The sequence below is a fragment of the Bombyx mori genome, chromosome 6 (assembly GCF_030269925.1).
Source record: "Bombyx mori chromosome 6, ASM3026992v2".
Classification (NCBI taxonomy): Eukaryota; Metazoa; Arthropoda; class Insecta; order Lepidoptera; family Bombycidae; genus Bombyx; species Bombyx mori.
Genome location: NC_085112.1, coordinates 14,707,259 through 14,727,085, shown reverse-complemented (window position 1 = coordinate 14,727,085; position 19,827 = coordinate 14,707,259). Strand labels below are relative to the sequence as shown.

Here is a 19,827-nt window from a genome sequence, read left to right as displayed (position 1 = left end):
ATTCAAAAGAACTTAGAAGAAAACTTCACACGGAAGATGGGTGAACTTGAAACACAGATTCAATCTGCGGGACCTGCAAAGGAAACTGTAAATAAAGTTGCTGAAGAGTTCCGTACGTTCAGAGAGTTGGTCTTTAGCATACTTGGGCTGCTCCGGACACAAATCGGAGAGTGCATGAAGCAGATTGATAGTCTGGAGACTCGGCAGCGACGCAAGACTTTGCTTTTCCAGGGATGTACTGAGGTTGACGGAGAGGATTGCACTTCAGTCATCTTAAATGTGCTAAATAATAAGCTGGCCTTGAAAAACGTCTCTTCTTCATCCATAAAAGTATGCCACAGACTTGGTGCGCGAAGTCAGGAGTATAACAGGCCCATTCTTGTGAGGTTCACTAATGAAAACATTAAATCCAATGTTTGGAGAGCAAAGTCTAACCTAAAGGGTTGTTCAATTTCATTGAAGGAGTTTTTGACGAAGCCCAGGCAGTCCATATTTATCAAGGCAAGAGCTCACTTCGGAATGCGATCCTGCTGGACCCAGGATGGAATCATAGTTATCAAGACAAGTAATGGAACACGTCATAAGGTAACAGCTATGGAAGAGCTGAGCCCTTTGCTGTTGAAGTTTCCAAAAGCTTCAGTGGCATCTCATGTGAGTGGAAAGAGTGATGAGGCGGGAAATCTAAAACATAAAATTCGGAAGTAATGGTGCTTTAATGTTCTTTAGATAGGCAACTCGAAAATTACCATACTGATGTAGTAAAAGTGTGTATGTATTTTTATTATGTCATTTATTTCATCTTTTTTTTTTGTTTCTCTTTTTTCTGTAGTATCTATATATTACTGTTAGGTAAGTAGTTTTAAGTTTGTATAAATTAAGTTCTATTCCAATAATTTTATTGTTATTTGTTTTGTTTTTCACTCAGTCCAATGAAGTTGGTGGTTCATGACACAGTTTAAAACATTCGTATTTTGGTATAAAATCAGTTACAGATTACTTAAACGTACCAGACGTAGTGTAGTTATTCTATTGTTTTGTGTTTTGGATTTTGATTATATTTAATAATGCTTTCTAAATGTTTCTTGATGTTCACTGAATTCAATTTACATCTTCTATATTTTATATTGGTGTTAGCTGGCAGGTGGTGTTGAGATATACGCTTTAATCTTTTTGTTTGTTATTAATTATTTTTTTCTCTCTTTGGTTTTTAATGCATATAGATTGTATCTTACCAAATTGTTATTTTTATTTATTATTTATAGACAGTTTTTTTTTTTTTTTTTTATAGATTAGTATATATTAATACAGATTAGTATATATTTATATAGATTAGTTTATTTATATAGATTAGGTTTTTTTTTTTTTTACACATAGACACATTTGTTTTTTTTCTAATTTTATTATTTATGTCTTTTTTATCAGGTGTATCAGATACTGATGATGATTCTTTTTTTTCTGCAAATGAATCCAGTACGTCTTCTGGAGAGGAAAGTTTTGGTTCAGCCACCGACACCCTGGGTGACTTCTTACGACATACTTTTGACCACAGATCTGGCTGCCAGTTCAACGTATGCCACATCAATGCACAGAGTGTAGCCAGTCATTATAGCGAACTGTATCATACATTTTACAATACCAACGTCGACGTCATTCTGATATCTGAAACGTGGCTCAAGCCTACTCTTCTGTCGACCTCTTTCTCTCTCCCAGGTTTTATTCTTATCCGTAATGATAGAACGGTCGGCAGAGGAGGTGGTGTGGCCATTTATCTTCGCAGCACGTTTCCATATAAAATATTGTCTTCTTCTTCTACCAACTCTAGTGCGGAGTTTCTTTTTCTAGAGGTTTGTGTTAGGAGAGTAAAAACTGTAATTGGTGTCACCTATTGTCCCCCTAATATTGATTACTTTACTGAGTTCGAAACAGTATTAGAATCTTTGGGCTCTGAGTACGCACATCTTATCATCATGGGTGACTTCAACACAAATATCCTTTCTGGTAATTCCTCTAGATCCCAGAAACTCCTTCAAATCATTGAATCAGCTACTCTTCATCTAATGCAACTACAAGCTACGCACCTGAATACCGTCGGTGAAGACACCTGGCTCGATTTAATCCTTACCTCGAATCCTTCTTTAGTTTCCTCTCATGGTCAACATTCTGCTCCAGGGTTCTCTCATCATGACCTAATTTTTCTTACCTATATCCTTAAATCCCCAAAACCTATTCCCAAGACCCTGCACAGGCGCTGCTTTGCTCGCATGGATCTTGAAAAACTCAGAAATGATGCAGCCGAGATAAACTGGGATCCCCTAGTAGATGCTGCATCAGTTGATCACAAAGTCGAAATTTTCAATAATATCGTAATCAAATTATACGATATTCATGCCCCAATTAGAAAAGTAAAACTGAAACGAACGCCTGCACCATGGATGACTGAAGGAGTTAAGATGGCCATGCCTCGCAGGGATCGCGCTTTTCGAAAATACAAAAAGAATCGCATAGAAGATAATTAGGTCCTTTTTAAGTCTGCTAGGAATAGGTGTAATCAAATGATACGCAATGCCAAGCGCCGCCACATTCTGGATAATATCGCTTCTTCTTCTCCTGCCGATGTTTGGAAATTTCTCGGAACTTTGGGTATCGGCAGATCGCGACGTTTGGACATTCCAAATATTATTCAATTAGATGATCTCAACCGACACTTCTCCACATCTTCCGTGATAGATTCCTTAACTAAAAATCAAACGTTAGCTTATTTGTCTGGCCTAAAGCGTCCAGATGTTGCCCCCTTTCAGCTCTTCCCAGTTAACCCCTCTGAGATAAGAAAGGTGATACTTTCCATTAAATCTAATGCGGTGGGATATGACAACATATCTCGCCGCATGATTATAACTATCCTAGACTGTCTCCTACCTGCAATTTATCATATTATTAACTTCTCTCTTGACTCTGGAGAGTTTCCTTTCCTATGGCGCAGAGCTTATGTTCGTGCCCTACCTAAAATTCCTGACCCTTCTGTTCCTAATCACTTTCGCCCAATTTCAATCTTACCCTTCCTATCCAAAGTGCTCGAGATCTGTGTCCATAAGCAGCTTTCTCGATTTATATTTAATAATTCCCTAATTAGCCCTTTTCAATCTGGGTTTAGACCAGGCCACAGTACCATTTCCGCGCTTCTGAAAGTGACAGGTGATATCAGGGTGGGCTTGGAAGAATCCAAAATCACTATACTAGTTTTGGTTGATTTCTCAAACGCGTTTAACACCGTTTGTCACGATATCCTTCTTTCCATCCTCTCTCATCTCAACGTCTCAAAAGGGGCGTTGGATTGGTTCTCTTCCTATCTTCAGGGACGTCAGCAATCTGTTCGTAATGACGAACTCTCATCAAACTGGTGTAGTCTTGAATCTGGCGTCCCACAAGGCGGTGTCCTCTCTCCTCTCTTGTTTTCAATTTTTATAAATTTTCTCACCCCTGAGCTACGGTGTGCATTTCATCTTTACGCCGATGATCTACAACTGTACGCACAAACCGATGTTGATCACATATCGGACAATATTACCAAACTAAACAATGATTTAAAATCAATCAAAAATTGGTCCGATAGGTTTGGTCTGGCGGTGAATCCTACCAAATGCCAGGCGATAATTGTTGGTAGCCATCGAAATATGAGTAAGATCAGTAATTTTAAGTTGCCGCCTGTTGTTTTCAATGACATAATCATCCCCTTTAGCCGAAACGTGAAAAATCTTGGATTACACATTGACACTACACTTGGTTGGAGAGCGCAAATAACATCCATTAGTCAAAAAGTCATCAGGACCTTGCGATCTCTCTATCGGCTAAAAAATATGCTACCATCGAATGTAAAGGCCATGCTTGTGCAGACTTTAATTTTCCCTATGATAGACTACGGTGATGTGTGCTACTATGACCTGAATGCAGATCTCCTCAACAAACTAGACCGCCTTCTCAATAATTGCATTCGATTCGTTTTCAATCTTAGAAAATATGACCATGTGTCCGTGCATCGAACTCGTCTGAAATGGTTACCGATCCGTCAGCGTAGAGAGGAGAGAGCGCTTACTACCTTGTTTTCTATTTTGGACTCTGCCTCCTCACCCTCTTACTTAAAATCGCATTTTAGATACTTGAACGCAAGCCATGAGAAAAGTCTACGCTCTTCACATAATCGTCTCTTACAATGTCCTATCCATCGCTCAGATTTTTTACATTCTTCTTTCTTTGTACAGTCCATAATATTATGGAATTCACTTCCCAAAGAAATCAGGATGATCAGCAATCGCTTTACCTTTAAACTCAAAGTTCGCGAATACATCCACAAAAAACTGGAAGAATCATCTCCAAAGTAATTTATTTTATTTTTCAATTATTATTATTATTATTAATATATATATATTTACTTTTAGCCATTCTTAACTATAATACTAAATTGTGTATTTTCATGTGTATTTATATATTATTACTTTACATGTATATTATATTGTGTGTTATTATGTGTATGTATGTATTTTACTATTTTATAGATAGGTATATTAAACTGTAGTATGTGTATTCTATAATACTGAGATGTTATTTTAAGGAAGATTTTTGTTTTGAGTTTGTTCTTTTTTTTGTTTTGTTGTTGTTTGTTATTCTTTTGTCAATGCACCTACCATGCATTATCTCTGCACCACCCTATGGTCGACTGGAAGAGAATGCCCATGGCATTAAGCCCGCCTGTGTACAAGTTTTGTTTTGTGCATAAAGTATAAATAAATAAAAATAAATAAATAAATATATAAAAATGAATTGCTGTTCGTTAGTCTCGCTAAAACTCGAGAACGGTTGGACCGATTTGGCTAATTTTGGTATTGAATTATTTGTGAAAGTCCAGAGAAGGTTTAAAAGGTAGATAAATATGAAAATGTTCGGAATTAAATAAAAATAACAATTTTGTTTTTCCTTTGATGGGTCCCCCGTAGGACGGATTCCTTTTGTTTGGTTTAAGTTTATACAAAAGTTTAGGTCTTTTATTTATCGATTGAGGCACTACGAAGTCTGCCGGGTCGGCTAGTCAATAATAAAAACATACGCTTTTATTTATTGTATAATTTCTGTGGTCAAATTGAGAATAGAGTAATATTGTTTTTTTGCAAGTCTGTTTCTGTTTTTAAATACAAGGTCAAACAATTTTATTTCTCATGAACCGAATGATCATTGTTCTATACTCTTCGTATATACAAGTGTTACTGTGTTACTTATAATATTTTGTACTCAAGTTTAACAATATTTGGTATGTGTATGGGCATTACTATAATTCTCATGTTGTATTTGTTATTTTAGATATGTGTTATTTGTTCTACACACACTCATCACTTTTTATTATTATTCTCATTATCCTCTCGCAGGTCTGCTGGAAGAGATTTCTTAAAGAAATAAGCAGTGCCTTTGTACATAATTTTCCTATTACTCTGTACTATGTCTTTTTTTCTGTGTGTACATAAATAAATAAATAAAAATTGTTTGTCTTTAATATTATATGTCTATAGTGTAGCTTTGGCTATGATTGTAAAACAATGATTATAATAGAAATGATGATTATAGAAATGTGACAATAGAACCATAATAATGTTCAAACTTAGAATTTATAAAATTAATTATGGTCGAATTTCGACCACAGAGCGACCACTAGTGACTTTTTATTTTTAATTCTAGCAGTTTAGACAAGCTAACTAGAGGTACTTACGTGATTGTACTACAATAACGGCTTCGATCGTAGGCGACACAACCGACCTTGTGGTTATTTTTCCAATTGTGCAAAGATAAAGTGTGTTTATATTTACAAGGTTTTTTTACATTATCTTGTTAATTGTAAAATATAAAAATTAAATGTACATTATAAAATGTTGTAACATTACTAGTCGAATCATTCGTAATGGCTACGTATAATAACTAAATAAAAATATGGTTCTAAACCATTGTAACAGGAAAAATAAAATAAATTTAGTATTTTCCACAATATTACTACAAAAATAATGAATTATCTAATCTTTCTACTTAATCTAATTACTTGTGTTAAAAGGAATGGGTGAGGTAATTGAACATGGATTTAGTGTCCACAACTATAATAGAAGATAAAAATATAAGTAAAGTGGGACTAATCCTAATAACGGTAAAATGACTATAAACTAAGTAGCTACTTCGCCCAGTATTGATACAATAATATTAAAAGGAGAATGATAGATTAAGACTAGTAAACTAATTAAGTGTGGGTGAGGTTACTAATATATGAAGACTTATGAAAGTATGGGTTGTCAGTCGGTACGACGAATAAAAGGAAATCTTGGTATTAAAACTAAACTTGAAAGGAACTGTAAAGAAAAATAATATTTAGGAGGGTAGTTGGAGAAAAATTCTTAGTGTGATTTTGAGGACTTTTTGGCGGGAATGCGAAGAGTGAAGTTGTGTGATTTGTTTTATTTTGTCTATTTAGTGTTTCTTCGGGTTTAAATGTGTAACTACTACTACTACTACTACTGAACTGGCGCTATGACCCCGAAGTGGGTTTTGGCCTCCGACAATAAACTTTGCCATTCATCCCGGCGCAGCGCAACATCTTGCCAGTCCGACACTTGGAGCTCACGTAAATTTCCTTCCACAGCGTCACCAGCGGTACTCGGGCCTCCCTATGGGGCGGAGTCCCTACGGTACACCCGCGTACACCCGTTTCACAGCCCGATCCTGCTCCATACGCACTACATGCCCAAGCCATCCGAGCCTCCGTGCCTTCATCTCCCCCAGAATATTTGGCTCATCAAAAAGCCTCTCCACATCCTTGTTTTTCCGGACGTGCCAAGAACCGTCTTCTTTCTGAACTGGTTCTAGTATTTTTCTCAATACCTTTCGCTCCGTCACGAGAAGTTGTGCCTCTTCTTTCTGTGTAAGCGTCCATAATTCGCATCCATACAATAAGATCGGTCTGACTACAGTCTTGTATATCCGAATCTTGGTGCGCCTGCTTAGTAGCTTCGAAGAGAGAACCGGGTGTAGGGCTGCATTGCATCGTAGGGTATTTTGTACACGTATTTCTATCTCGTCTTCCCTGTCATTGATGTATGTCACAGTGCAGCCAATGTACCGGAATTCGGCCACTCCTTTGTACCTCGTATTTCCCACAACTAGGTCTTCTCGCTTCCGTCTTATATTTTTGTATCGACGCATGTGAAGATACTCTGTCTTCTCGTGGCTCACACGAAGGCCAATCCGAGAGGCTTCTTGTTAGAGGCAGTTGAGTGCGTTTATTACGTGCTGATTTCTTTCTCCTAGTAGAGCGAGGTCAGCGGCATATCCTATCACCCTGTGCTGTCCATTGAGCCACACTCCGCCATTAAGTGTGTTCACTTTCCATATTATGGCGTGTCCAAGTGCCAGATTGAACAGCATTGGTGACAGAGCGTCCCCTTGCCTGAGTCCACTCACAACGTCAAACTTATCAGTGAGAGTAGCGCCAACTCGTACCGTCATTCTACTTTCCCTAGTAGCAACCTCCACCACTCTCACAAGCTTCTGTGGGATTTTAAAGTGCGTGAGGATTCTATATAGAGTCGATCTATCTATGCTGTCATAGGCCTTAGCAAAATCTACAAAGAGCGAATAAATACTTTGTGCATACTCCCATCTTTTTTCTATTAACTGTTTCAGAGTAAAGATTTGGTCGACTGTATTACGATTACGTCTGAAGCCGCACTGATAATCCCCAATGATTTTGTCTAAATACGGCTTTAGTCTGCTTAGTAAAAGGTATAATAGCCGGCAAACTTCTTGAGCATTTGTCGACGTAGTGGGGGTAAGTTTGCGCATGGTACACTAACGTGCAAAAACATTATTTACTCTGCGTCATAATGCTATTAAATTATTAAAATCAAAATATTATGTATTTATTTATATATTTATTAGAACATCAACAAAAAATATAGGTTAATAATTGTAATAATTTAATCTTGGGGTAAAATAGATATTCCTTCTATTAAGTCAAAACTAGAGCTATTGCCAGGTCTTCGTTCAGTTGAAGCGAAGCTGGTATTTGTAATTTTTTTTTCGTTATCATGATCTTGACCATCATCATCATCACTGTTTTCATCACCCGAGTCGCTATCATCGTGATGAGTCGACATAGGGCTCATCGGTGTAGTTTACAACTCGGTCGGTTCGGTCTTCTTTTTTGTCTATAATTAATTATTTTTTGAAGATATTCGATTCGTAGTAATCGAATGTTACTTTTTTCAATTAGCAGCTTCCGATTACTTTCTATTTTTTTTTTCCATCTGAAGCCTAACTCTTTCATAAAAATTTTCATTAAATTTTTCGAAGCCTTTCTACGATACGGAGTTTCGCTGCTTGTTATGTAGTTATTATTATTACATCTTTTTATTACAGATTGAACGAAACTATCCATTCTGGTAACTTTCTTCTTCCCTGATCTTTTCTTACCCGGAGTCCGAAACACGGCGAGAGCCTTTAGCTTCGTTAATAATGCACTTAACAGTACTCACTGATGTTTTTGTTGCTTCCGAAGTCTGTTTTACTTTTTCCATATCATTCTTCCCCTGTTTTATAATGAAGCAATATACGTCGTACACAATTTTTCTACCCTTTATTTTGAATACTACACCAGTTTGTCGCGGCATAGTGTATTTTTTATAAAAAATCAACAAACACTCAACATTTAGCAATGGCAACAAAGGCAACAAGCAAATAATACAAATAACGTAACAGTTAATAACGACAGACTTTTCACTGTACGCAAGCGTACTTTTGGGAGCAAGCGGTACACGGGCGCGGTGCGGGACGCAAGGTTCGACTGATCTACCAATAACGCGCTCGATACGATTTCCCCTGCCGTCGCGCCTCACCCTCACCACCAAAGTGATCTAAAATTCGGTTCTGCGCAGTCAAGGTCATTTGCTCAAGAAGTTTGCCGGTTACTATAAGACAGTATTTTGTACGCTGTAGGTAGTAAAGCAATTCTTCTGTAGTTACTGCATTTTTTCCGGCTGCCTTTTTTGTGTATGGGGCAGATGACCCCCGAATACCACTCGACAGGTTGTTGTTCAGATTCCCATATCATTTTAATAAGATTGTAAAATCTGGACTGCAAGGCTTCTCCGCCGTATTTCCACAGTTCAGATGGTAGGTTGTCAATACCTGACGCTTTGTTATTCTTAAGCCTCATAATAGCATTTTTGATTTCTTTGAAGTTCAGTGGCTCCACTTCTTCCTCCGCAGGACCTTGGAGGTTGTCATCTAAATCTTCCGTCGGCGGCGGGCAATTCAGAAGGTTTTGAAAGTACTGACTCCACATTACATTGAGCTCACGAATGTTAGTCACAAGGTTTCCGTCTTCGTCTTCAAGAAATTGTGCAATTGGTTGGTATGCCTTCTTTACTGATCTTATTTCCTGGTAGAATTTTCGAGCCTGATTCGTACTTATTAGGTTTTCCATATTCTTCATTATGTCATTCATGTGCTCTCGCGTGGCTGTTCTTATAACTTGTCTGGTCTTTCTTTAAGCTTCCATATACTCGTCCTGCCACATACTCCCTTGCTCTGCCTGTATTTTTGGCATGTGTTTAAATGTGTAACGGTGGTTTATTCACTTTTTAATATCTGTGAAAGTGCACAAATATGGGAAAATGAAACAAAGCCGCTGGATGTAGCTTTTCGAGATCCTCCAAAAAGTCCACTGAAAAAATCTCACCAATGACCACCAATGAGATTATATTTCATCCCATATCTACAGTTCTCATTTCATTTCATTTAATTTAATCCCAGTTGATTAATGTCTCAAATTAATCATCTTCATTTCATTCACTCCATATTATCATTTTTTTATAAAAAATAAGAATATAAATTAAAATAAGACATGACAGGTCTTAGCTACCAGGTCATAAAAATCCTTAAAAAAGTGTGATTTTGGAGTCCTGAACTCCTGTAGTACACATCTCCAATTGACTGGTACAATCACGATATTTAAATTATTTATAGAAAGTTGACCGATTGATTATAAAATAATTTGACTATTTACACTACCTATATTAATTTAAATAAATAGAAATTGTTCTAACTACCGTAGTCATCTGGTTCCCGACCCCGAGGTCCTTAATTTAGCCTAGTTATTTTTTCGATTCTTTTTCTATCAGCCCACAGACGTCCACTACTGGACATAGGCATCCCCCAAGCCTCGCCATAAAGAGCGGTCCTGCGCTGCTGCATCCAGCGGATTCCCACGAACCTCAACAGCTCGTCGGTCCATCTTGTGGGAGGCCTACCCGTGCTACGTCTTCCCGTACGCGGTCGCCACTCCGTATCGAACCTCTTAATGTTGGCAGATTCTATACTTTTTCTTCATTGTTCCCTCACTGTTGAGGATCGCGACCGCATGTGACTTTCCTCCATAGGGTTCGGGAATGTGTGACATGTGCCGCATGGCATAGACTACCACCAATCGCTTTCTTTACTATAATAGCAGGGTTGCGCCGATGTATACATGTTGGAGTATTTCCATTTTCGGGTAGCGACATGGTAAGCGGGCGGTCTTCGTAAGTCAATAAAACCAGAAATAAACTCAGAGCGTATATTACGCAGGAGCGCTCCGTCCGATACGGCGACTCGCTCGCTTCTGAGCTCGAGAGACAACAACGGAGCGTTTTAATAGCAAGGTATCGTGGTAGGACGATGTTGTTTACGATTCTTATCTTGCACGTGTTGTTTTCGATTAATGTTTGCACCTGTTGTTTGTCGTCCCATCTTTATTAGTCATGAACTAATGGTTTATAAAAACACGCGCCGACATACATAGATAATAAACTCCCAAGTAAAGATCAAACAAGCCTTTTCATCACGCAATATTTGCTCGATGTGGGAAATAAAGCCCGCGACCCTCGCCACAATATTGAGGGCCGCTAATTACTGCACTAACGAGTGAGTCAAATTCATACTGTCAAGTTTATTATTTTGTATTTTAAAGATAATATTTGTAAGAGATCTCGTAGAAGAAGCCCCATGTGTTGGACTGATCAGGTGAAAGACCTTACTAAAACCCCACCTAACGAGTGCGTGCGCCAAGCCTCAGTTCCCAAACTATGGATAACATCTGTCAAGGCTTTAATAAACAAGAATTCCACATGACCACGACTGCTCTGCCAAGAGCAACCGACTATGATGATGATGATGTTTTTAGGATGCTTTAGAATCACTACCGCTAAATACAAACTAATGGATTTAATAGAAACAATTGACAGATTATGTACATTGTAGCGTGCTGTGAATGATAATTTTATTATATATGTATATTGCCCTTGTAAGTAGACGACCATACGGCCCACCTGATGGTGAGTGGTTACCGTACCCCATGGACTTCAGCAATGCCAGGGGCAGACCCAAGCCGCTGCTTACCGCTTAATACTCTCCACCTCTCCGCCTCGTTTGAAGAAGGACATGTCATAGCGCTCGGGAAACACCATGGAGGGGAGCTCATTCCATAGCCGGATGGTACGTGGCAAAAAATATCTCTGGAATCGCACTGTGGATGACCGCAGTGGCTCCAGGTAGTATGGATGAACTCTACTCCGGTGGCGGGCGGTGCTATGGTAAAAACGAGATGCCGGTATCATCTCGAACAATTCCTCAGAGCACTCCCCATGGAACATACGGTATAAAATACAGAGAGAACCGAAGTCCCTCCGCAGACCCAGAGGTTCCAAACTATCCGTGAGACTGGGATTATCGACAATCCGAACGGCCCTCCTCTGTATGGAGTCAAATGGAAGAAGCTGGTATTTGGGAGCCCCGGCCCAGAGATGAGAGCAGTACTCCACGCGAGGCCGGACTTGTGCTTTATAAAGCAGAAGCCTTTGTCCAGGCGTGAAGTACCGCTTCGCTCCGTTGAGGACTCCCAGCATTTTGGACGCCAACTTGGCTTTGCCTTCCAAATGACTCCGAAACTGGACATCGCTCGAAATGTCGACCCCAAGTATCCCAATACTCTCGGAAGGTTGCAGGGATACTCCTTGGAATTGCGGCGCTATGACAAAGGGGTCCTTCTTCGCAGTGAACGCGCAAACTTGTGTCTTTAACGGGTTGAATTGAACCAATTTCAATTCACCCCATTTGGAGACTCGCCCCAGAGAGTTCTCCACTTCAGACACAAGTTTTGATCGTCTCTCTTGCACCACGCTTCGAGAGAGACTCTGATGGCCGATATATCGCGCATCCCCCGTGCTGTCATCCGCATAGCAATACATGCCATCAATAGACAGCATATCATTGATATACAGGATGAAAAGCGTGGAGTAGGGCACCGACCCTTGTGGAACGCCAGCGTTAATGGTCATGGTATCAGAACAATCACCGTCTAAAGCGACCGTGATGCTCCGCCCATCCATAAGCTAGCGATCCACTTGCAGAGACCATTGTATACTTCTCGGAGAATAGGGTTAGGAGAGGTAGGATGTTGGAGGTGAGATCGAGGCAACACCTGAATGAAGCGCGGAACATAGTGCGTGCTCGACCACGGATTGCGTGAATAGTCGACGCAGGGCCTGGAAGGGCCCCCAGTCCACCCTGCGTACGATCACCGGGATCCACTCCAAGTCCGGCACGACGACCGCACGACAGGATTTTACACCGGTTGGCGGGACAGCTTACCGGGGCGGAGCTTAGTAGAGACACCCGGGTTTAGGTCCCCTACTGACCGGCGGGCGGCAGCGGATACCGTTTCACTGGGTCTCCCTGTACCCCCGTCAAACAATCACGCCTGTCAGCTCGCACGCACGTCTGCTCCGCATGTTCCAGGCGTCACCAAGACTCACCCGCAACCAGGAAGGGGAAAGGGAAGGAATAGAACTGGCTCTCCAACCCACACAGCTAGGCTATTTGGCGACGGACTCTAGTTGGAGGGTGGTCGCCAGCCAGTCGGACTATGTCCTACCACCGCTTATGTTTTCGGCTCCCGTTTAGCACCACCCAAGGCTCACTTGTAGGGAATCGCGGGTTAAACATAAGGAAGCTACGGAACCTACGGAAGCACCAACCTCCAACATGTAGAGTGTGTAATGTTTCACGTACGTGTTAGATGGTTTAGTATGTTCGCACTGTGGAACCCTAATGCGAGCTCAAGTTAATATGTATAAAATGCGTGAGACCAAACGCAGAATGAGAATTGTTGAGCAAAATGTTCAAGAAAATGTTTGTCTTCAAAAATAAAATTAAATGGGATTCATTATTAGTGATTTCGTTCTTTCATATTTTTGGTTTTTATTGGTGTAGCAAATACGCAATTCCCCTAAAATTAGGAACATTTTTATTTGGTAAGTGTTTCTTGATTTATTTTTTAGCCAATTCCTTTGATGTCCCTGTACGATTTCGTTATTTGTTTTTCTTAGAAGAGGTCGTTCAGTCGTTATTTTGAAAATACGAAAAAAAGACTATTTTAATTTATAATTACGCAAAATTATAATTTGCGTAATTACTGGTGGTAGGACCTCTTGTGAGTCCGCGCGGGTAGGTACCACGACCCTGCCTATTTCTGCCGTGAAGCAGTAATGCGTTTGGGTTTGAATGGTGGGGCAGCCGCTGTAACTAACTATACTTGAGACCTTAGAACTTATATCTCAAGGTGGGTGGCGTATTTACGTTGTAAATGTCTATGGGCTCCAGTAACCACTTAACAGTAGGTAGGCGGTGAGCTGGTCCACCCCTCTAAGCTGTAAAAAAAAAGACTCTTTTATTCAGATGAGAATTACGGGTCTCAAATTATAATGTATTTTTTAAAAATTATTATTGTAATTTTATACTGAACTGCACGTATCTGTCCAACATTGTCCAAGATTGATATCTATCTGAATTTTTATATAGTACATTAGGTAGTAGTAACATGTCTGAAAGTACTGCTACAATGTATAAGAAATAATTTATTTCTGGATCACAGCCGGATAAATCATTTTTTTTTTTTTTTTTTTTATTGCTTAGATGAGTGGACGAGCTCACAGCCCACCTGGTGTTAAGTGGTTACTGGAGCCCATAGACATCTACAACGTAAATGCGCCACCCACCTTGAGATATAAGTTCTAAGGTCTCAATTATAGTTACAACGGCTGCCCCACCCTTCAAACCGAAACGCATTACTGCTTCACGGCAGAAATAGGCAGGGTGGTGGTACCTACCCGTGCGGACTCACATGAGGTCCTACCACCAGTAATTACGCAAATTATAATTTTTGCGGGTTTCATTTTTATTACACGATGTTATTCCTTCACCGTGGAAATCAATCGTGAACATTTGTTGAGTACGTATTTCATTAGAAAAATTGGTACCCGCCTGCGGGATTCGAACACCGGTGCATCGCTCAACACGAATGCACCGGACGTCTTATCCGTTAGGCTACGACGACTTCAGAATATCCTCCTTATCCTCTGACTTAAATAAAAACAGTCATCTCTCATCAACATCATCAAAAGGGACAAAGTTTTTTTGAAAAAAGAAAGAGTGGCAATAATATTTCATGATACAGGCCACAGTCTACAACAATCCTTGTTTATTTTAAAAGTTCAAAGAAAAAATGCTACTTGGTGTACGTGAAAGAAGTGAAACTTCTTTTGCGGTATTTAGTATTGTGGTTTTTTTCATTTTTCATCCCTTTCCTTCCCCTCTCTCTATGGTCCAGTGGTTCACATGACGCTTTGTAAATTTTCTCACCCTCGTTCTTCCTAAATTTTATCTTTTCTCTCTAGCCGTAAATAATCTGTCGCGAGTAAAATTTTACTTTCAACGCACCTAAAAATAATTCACTTCAAAAACATCGGAACTGCATTTCTTATTCTCCTACAGAAGAAAAAAGATTTCATAATTTTTATGTTTTGAATAATATTAAGAAATTTCTTACAAAATATATGTTATAAAATTTGGCTCACGCAATGTCTTTCTTTCTCTGTAATGTCTAACAGCCTATTTTCCTTTCTCCTAGAGATTTGAATTGGCAGTAGCAAACTTACTTTTTTTTTTGTTTCAGCCTACGCTATGACTGTTTTCTGTGCATTAGGTATTACTTGCGGTGCGCACAGGTTGTGGACGCATCGATCGTACAAAGTTAAAGCACCCGTGAAGTTTCTCTTGATGGCTTGCTTCTGCAGCACTGGCCAGGTAACTGCCGTCTTGTTTTTTTATTTATTTGGATCATAATATGCTTCTGCGTACTGGAAAACGCAGTGCAGGACGCCCTCAGCCTCGGTGGAGTGATGGTCTGCGCAGGGTGGCTGGCAGGAGCTGGATGAGAGAAGCCGAGAATCGTGCTTAGTGGCGAGCAATTGGAGAGGCATATGTCCAGCAGTGTACTGTTATAGGCTGATGATGATGATGGAAGCTGAAACAGATAGGAAAGAGGACAGATGGGGGGTTCCTTAGAAATTTGGCTGTTATTTGTGTAATGGAATCTTCCAGCATCATTTTAGTCACACGTTACATTTTTGAAGTCGTCGTGGCCTAAAGGATAAGACGTCCGGTGCATTCGTATCTAACGATGCAACGGTGTTCGAATCCCGCAGGCGGGTACCAATTTTGCTAATGAAATATATTACGTACTTAACAAATGTCCAAGATTGACTTCCATGGTGAAGAAATATCAAAGATCAAACCCACAAAATCATAATTTGCGTAATTACCGGTGGTAGGACCTCTTGTGAGTCCGCACGGGTAGGTACCATCACCTCGCCTATTTCTGCCGTGAAGCAGTTAACGCGTTTCGGTTTGAAGGGTGGGGCTGCCGCTGTAACAATACAGAGACCTTAGAACTTATATCTCAATTCTCAAGGTGGGTTGCGCATGTACCACTTATCACCAGGTGGGCTGTGAGCTCGTCCACCCACCCATATAAGCAATAAAAAAAAATTAAGACGCCCGGTAAACTTAGAAATTTGCATTTGATCACATGTCAAGGACCGATGACAATTAAACTCGTAATAACTATATTATAGTACGTTTAGTGCTTTCTTCAGTTTTTATTCCTAGCAGTAATCAAAGAGTCTAAAATAATAGGACGACAATAAAAAAACCCGATATTAAATCGTAAAATTATTTTTAGTTGTATTATTACACTTTCGTCTTATATTCTAATCAAGATCACCAAAATGAAAATAAGATTAATTGATTTTTACTACGGCACCCTTTTACTCGGGTAACAATAAAGTGTGTTTTTTGTTTATTGATTTTCAAAATCAATTGTTGAAATTATTGCAACAAGAATAATATGAGCTAGACGAGCTCTTTCAGTGGTTTAATAGCTGTTTAATTAATGATTTGGACGCTCGTGTGCTCTGTCTAACATCCTTGAGATAAAGCAGTATTATTACAACTCACTACAATAGCACTATTCTTGATATTATGTCTTATGCTGTTAATTTTGTATATCTGGCTTTTAGTGGTTCTCTATGCATGTAGATTTTAATAGATATTTTCTAATGTCCTTTCCATCAGCAGTTGCCTGTCTGGAAGTGACAAGAGAACTGTGTTTTTTCATGTTGATAATTAATGTGATTGTATGTACACTGGACTGCAAATATTATTATTTTTATTGCTTAGATGGGTGGATGAGCTCACAGCTCACCTGGTGTTAAGTGGTTACTGGAGCCCATAGACATCCACAACGTAAACGCGCCACCCACATTGAGATATAAGTTCTAAGGTCTCAAGTATAGTTACAACGGCTGCCCCACCCTTCAAACCGAAACGCATTACTGCTTCACGGTAGAAATAGGCAGGGTGGTGGTACCCATCCGCGCGGACTCTCAAGATATCTTACCACCAGTAATTACGCAAATTATAATTTTGCGGGTTTCATTTTGATTACACGGTGTTATTCCTTCACCGTAGAAGTCAATCGTGAACATTTGTCGAGTACGTATTTCATTAGAAAAATTGGTACCCGCCTGAGATTCGAACACCGGTGCATCGCTCAACACGAATGCGCCGGACGTCTTATCCGTTAGGCCACGACGACTAAGATAAAATCATAATTTGCGTAATTACTGGTGGTAGCACATCTTGTGAGTCCGCACGGGTAGGTACTCGTTACTTCGCCTATTTCTGCCGTGAAGCAGTTAACGCGTTTCGGTTTGAAGGGTGGGGCTGCCGCTGTAACAATACAGAGAGAGATAATTCTAATGAACTTAATAGCCATGGCTCCTAATTCCATTTAATTACAGTTAGTTGTACTTCGTATATGTATGCTAGAAGTAAGTAAGTAAGATTCAATTTTGTCTCCCACCGTAGAATTCAATATACGACTGGGTGAGGGATCACAGACTCCATCACAAGTTCGCCGACACCGATGCCGACCCTCACAACGTGAACCGAGGCTTCTTCTTCTCCCACATAGGATGGTTGATGATGAAGAAGAACGAAAGCGTCCTAACGAAAGGAAAGCTGATTGACATGAGTGACATAGAGAGCGATTCCCATTTGATGTTTCAACATAAGTATAATGTTACTTTTATCTTCGACTTTAGATTTAAGTTATATCTTGGATAATATAATAATAATAAGGAATACGTTTGCCAATAAACCTAAAAGATAGACAGAAATTGGGAGAATTTTCCAGTAAAAAGATAAAGAGTCAAGCCAATGTTGGCTTTGGATATTCCAAAATATGTCTTTTGATGAAGGAAGACACCATCCGGAAAGATTTTATGGATTTCGTGCGGAAGCCTGCCTCAAATACAGATTACATAGTGCCACTCTTTCGGGGAAGAGTAGCTTAAAAGACTTTCCCTACATAAATGCAAAGGTCATGAAGGTGTTTCTTTCTTTTTAGATACCACAATCAATTAAAAATCCTATTCTGTTTTCTAATACCAACATTAATGAACATCTTCTTGATCGGGGAAGATTGGAAGTGCGCTGTTGCCTGGCAATGCTTCATACGGTATCTCTACGTGCTGCATTGTGAACTGACTGTTAACAGTTTGGCTCATATGTACGGCTATAAACCTTACAACGTGTGAGTAAACCTACCTTTAACCAAATATTTATTCGTTGTAGTTTTGAAGTCGCCGTGGCATAAACGATGAGATGTCCGGTGCATTCGTAAGTAGCGATGCATCGGTTTTTGAATCCCACCGGTAAGTAGATACCAATTTTTCAAATGAAACACGTACTCGATTTTCACGATTGACTTCCACGGTGAAGGAATAAAATCGTGTAACTAAAATCAAACCTGCAAAATTAAAATTTGCGTATTTGCGACAAACGACAGGATGAGAAGGCAGAATATCGTGAGGACGAAAGCGACGCATGGAAGCGGTCCGGAACCTCAGATACGAGGAACACAATTGATGGAGGAGAAGGGTGATCGGGCTCACGACCCACCTGATACAAACTGATTATCAGAACCCATAGACATAACAACGTGAAATCCGCCACTCAGCTTGAGACAAAGTCGATTTTCTGAAAAACCATTCAGACCTCTCAATGCACGATTAAATTGCGGCAGGCGGGATGGTATCTACCCGTATAGTTACACCTCAGTTAGTTTTCATATAATTAAAGAAAAAATCTGAATCATTTCAATGTAAAATAACTACATTAATGATTTAGATAAAAATCGTACGATAAGACTGATTCAGCAGTATTTTTATTATATTACTTTTCCTCAGAAACATTGAAGCATCAGAGAATATTCTAGTTTCGGTCCTGACATACGGCGAGGGCTATCACAACTTTCATCATGTCTTCCCATTCGACTTTCGTGCAGCAGAAACTATGGATTTCTTCAGTCTATCCACAAAGATAATCAGGACATTCGAGAAGATTGGTTGGACGTATGACCTCAAGCAAGCCAGTCCAGAAATGATCGAGGCGGCTCGTGACAAGCTAGGGAGTGATGGGTCTAAAGCTCACAATTAAACTTTGACCGATTTTTGTGTGATTTTCAAAATTACATATGTCATTTTTAAATATTTCTAACTTGCGCAGAACATCCTTCGTAGCAACTGATGACTAAGCAAACAACATAGCCTCTCAAGGCTATCTATCAGCTTAAGTAGGAAAAAAAAGCAGACATAATAATATTTAATGGTATCTATTTATTATTTAATAAAGCATTGAGCCGGTTCACCTTTGAATATTTTTTTTCAAAACCTTTTTATTTTATTTTTGTTGAAAATAATTAATATAAAAAATAATAAAATTGTTGGAGCCAAAAAAAATATCTTTCGAATATCCGACTTCCTGTAGCTACGGTAGAAGCATAACGAAGTATAGAAATACAGTACAAATCTTATATTAATTCTGTATCCAGGGACGAATTGTAAATTTTCTATTATTAAGCTTAAGTGGTGTTATTATATTTACATCATACATCTATATACTTATATATAAAAATGAATAGCTGTTCGTTAGTCTCGCTAAAACTCGAGAACGGCTGGACCGATTTGGCTAATTTTGGTCTTAAATTATTTGTGGAAGTCCAGAGAAGGTTTAAAAGGTATACAAATATGAAAATGCTAGGAATTAAATAAAAATATTCCTCTCCTTTTGTTTGTTTTAAGTTTACTTTATATAAAAGCTTAGGTCTTTTATTTATCGATTGAGGCACTACGAAGTCTGCCGGGTTAGCTAGTTATTTATAACTTAAAAAAATAAAATAAAAATATTTGAAATTTCAGTTACTGAAACTCATTATAAAGTCAAATTAGCTATAAATTTATCATATGATCGTTTTTGCATCATAAGCCGGACAATGTTGGTCATTCCAGTGCTACCGCATGGTAT

The 19,827-nt window shown here is 39.2% G+C and overlaps 2 protein-coding genes across 2 annotated transcripts; one reads left to right on the top strand and one right to left on the bottom strand.

The window, feature by feature from the left end:
* Positions 1–7,284: 7,284 nt before the first annotated feature.
* On the bottom strand, positions 7,285–9,517 carry LOC105843006 (uncharacterized). The gene is made up of 2 exons (XM_012697834.1): positions 9,046–9,517; positions 7,285–7,646 (listed from the first exon to the last, which is right to left on the bottom strand). The coding sequence occupies exons 1-2, from the start codon at positions 9,515–9,517 to the stop codon at positions 7,285–7,287; spliced, it is 834 nt and encodes a 277-aa protein (XP_012553288.1).
* A 3,695-nt stretch (positions 9,518–13,212) lies between these two features.
* LOC101743669 (acyl-CoA Delta-9 desaturase) lies at positions 13,213–19,170 on the top strand. The gene is made up of 5 exons (XM_004923511.5): positions 13,213–13,373; positions 15,074–15,204; positions 17,329–17,534; positions 17,870–18,055; positions 18,711–19,170. Exons 1-5 carry the CDS (start codon positions 13,238–13,240, stop codon positions 18,958–18,960), a joined length of 909 nt encoding a protein of 302 aa, XP_004923568.5. The 5' UTR covers positions 13,213–13,237; the 3' UTR covers positions 18,961–19,170.
* The last annotated feature ends 657 nt before the right edge of the window (positions 19,171–19,827 follow it).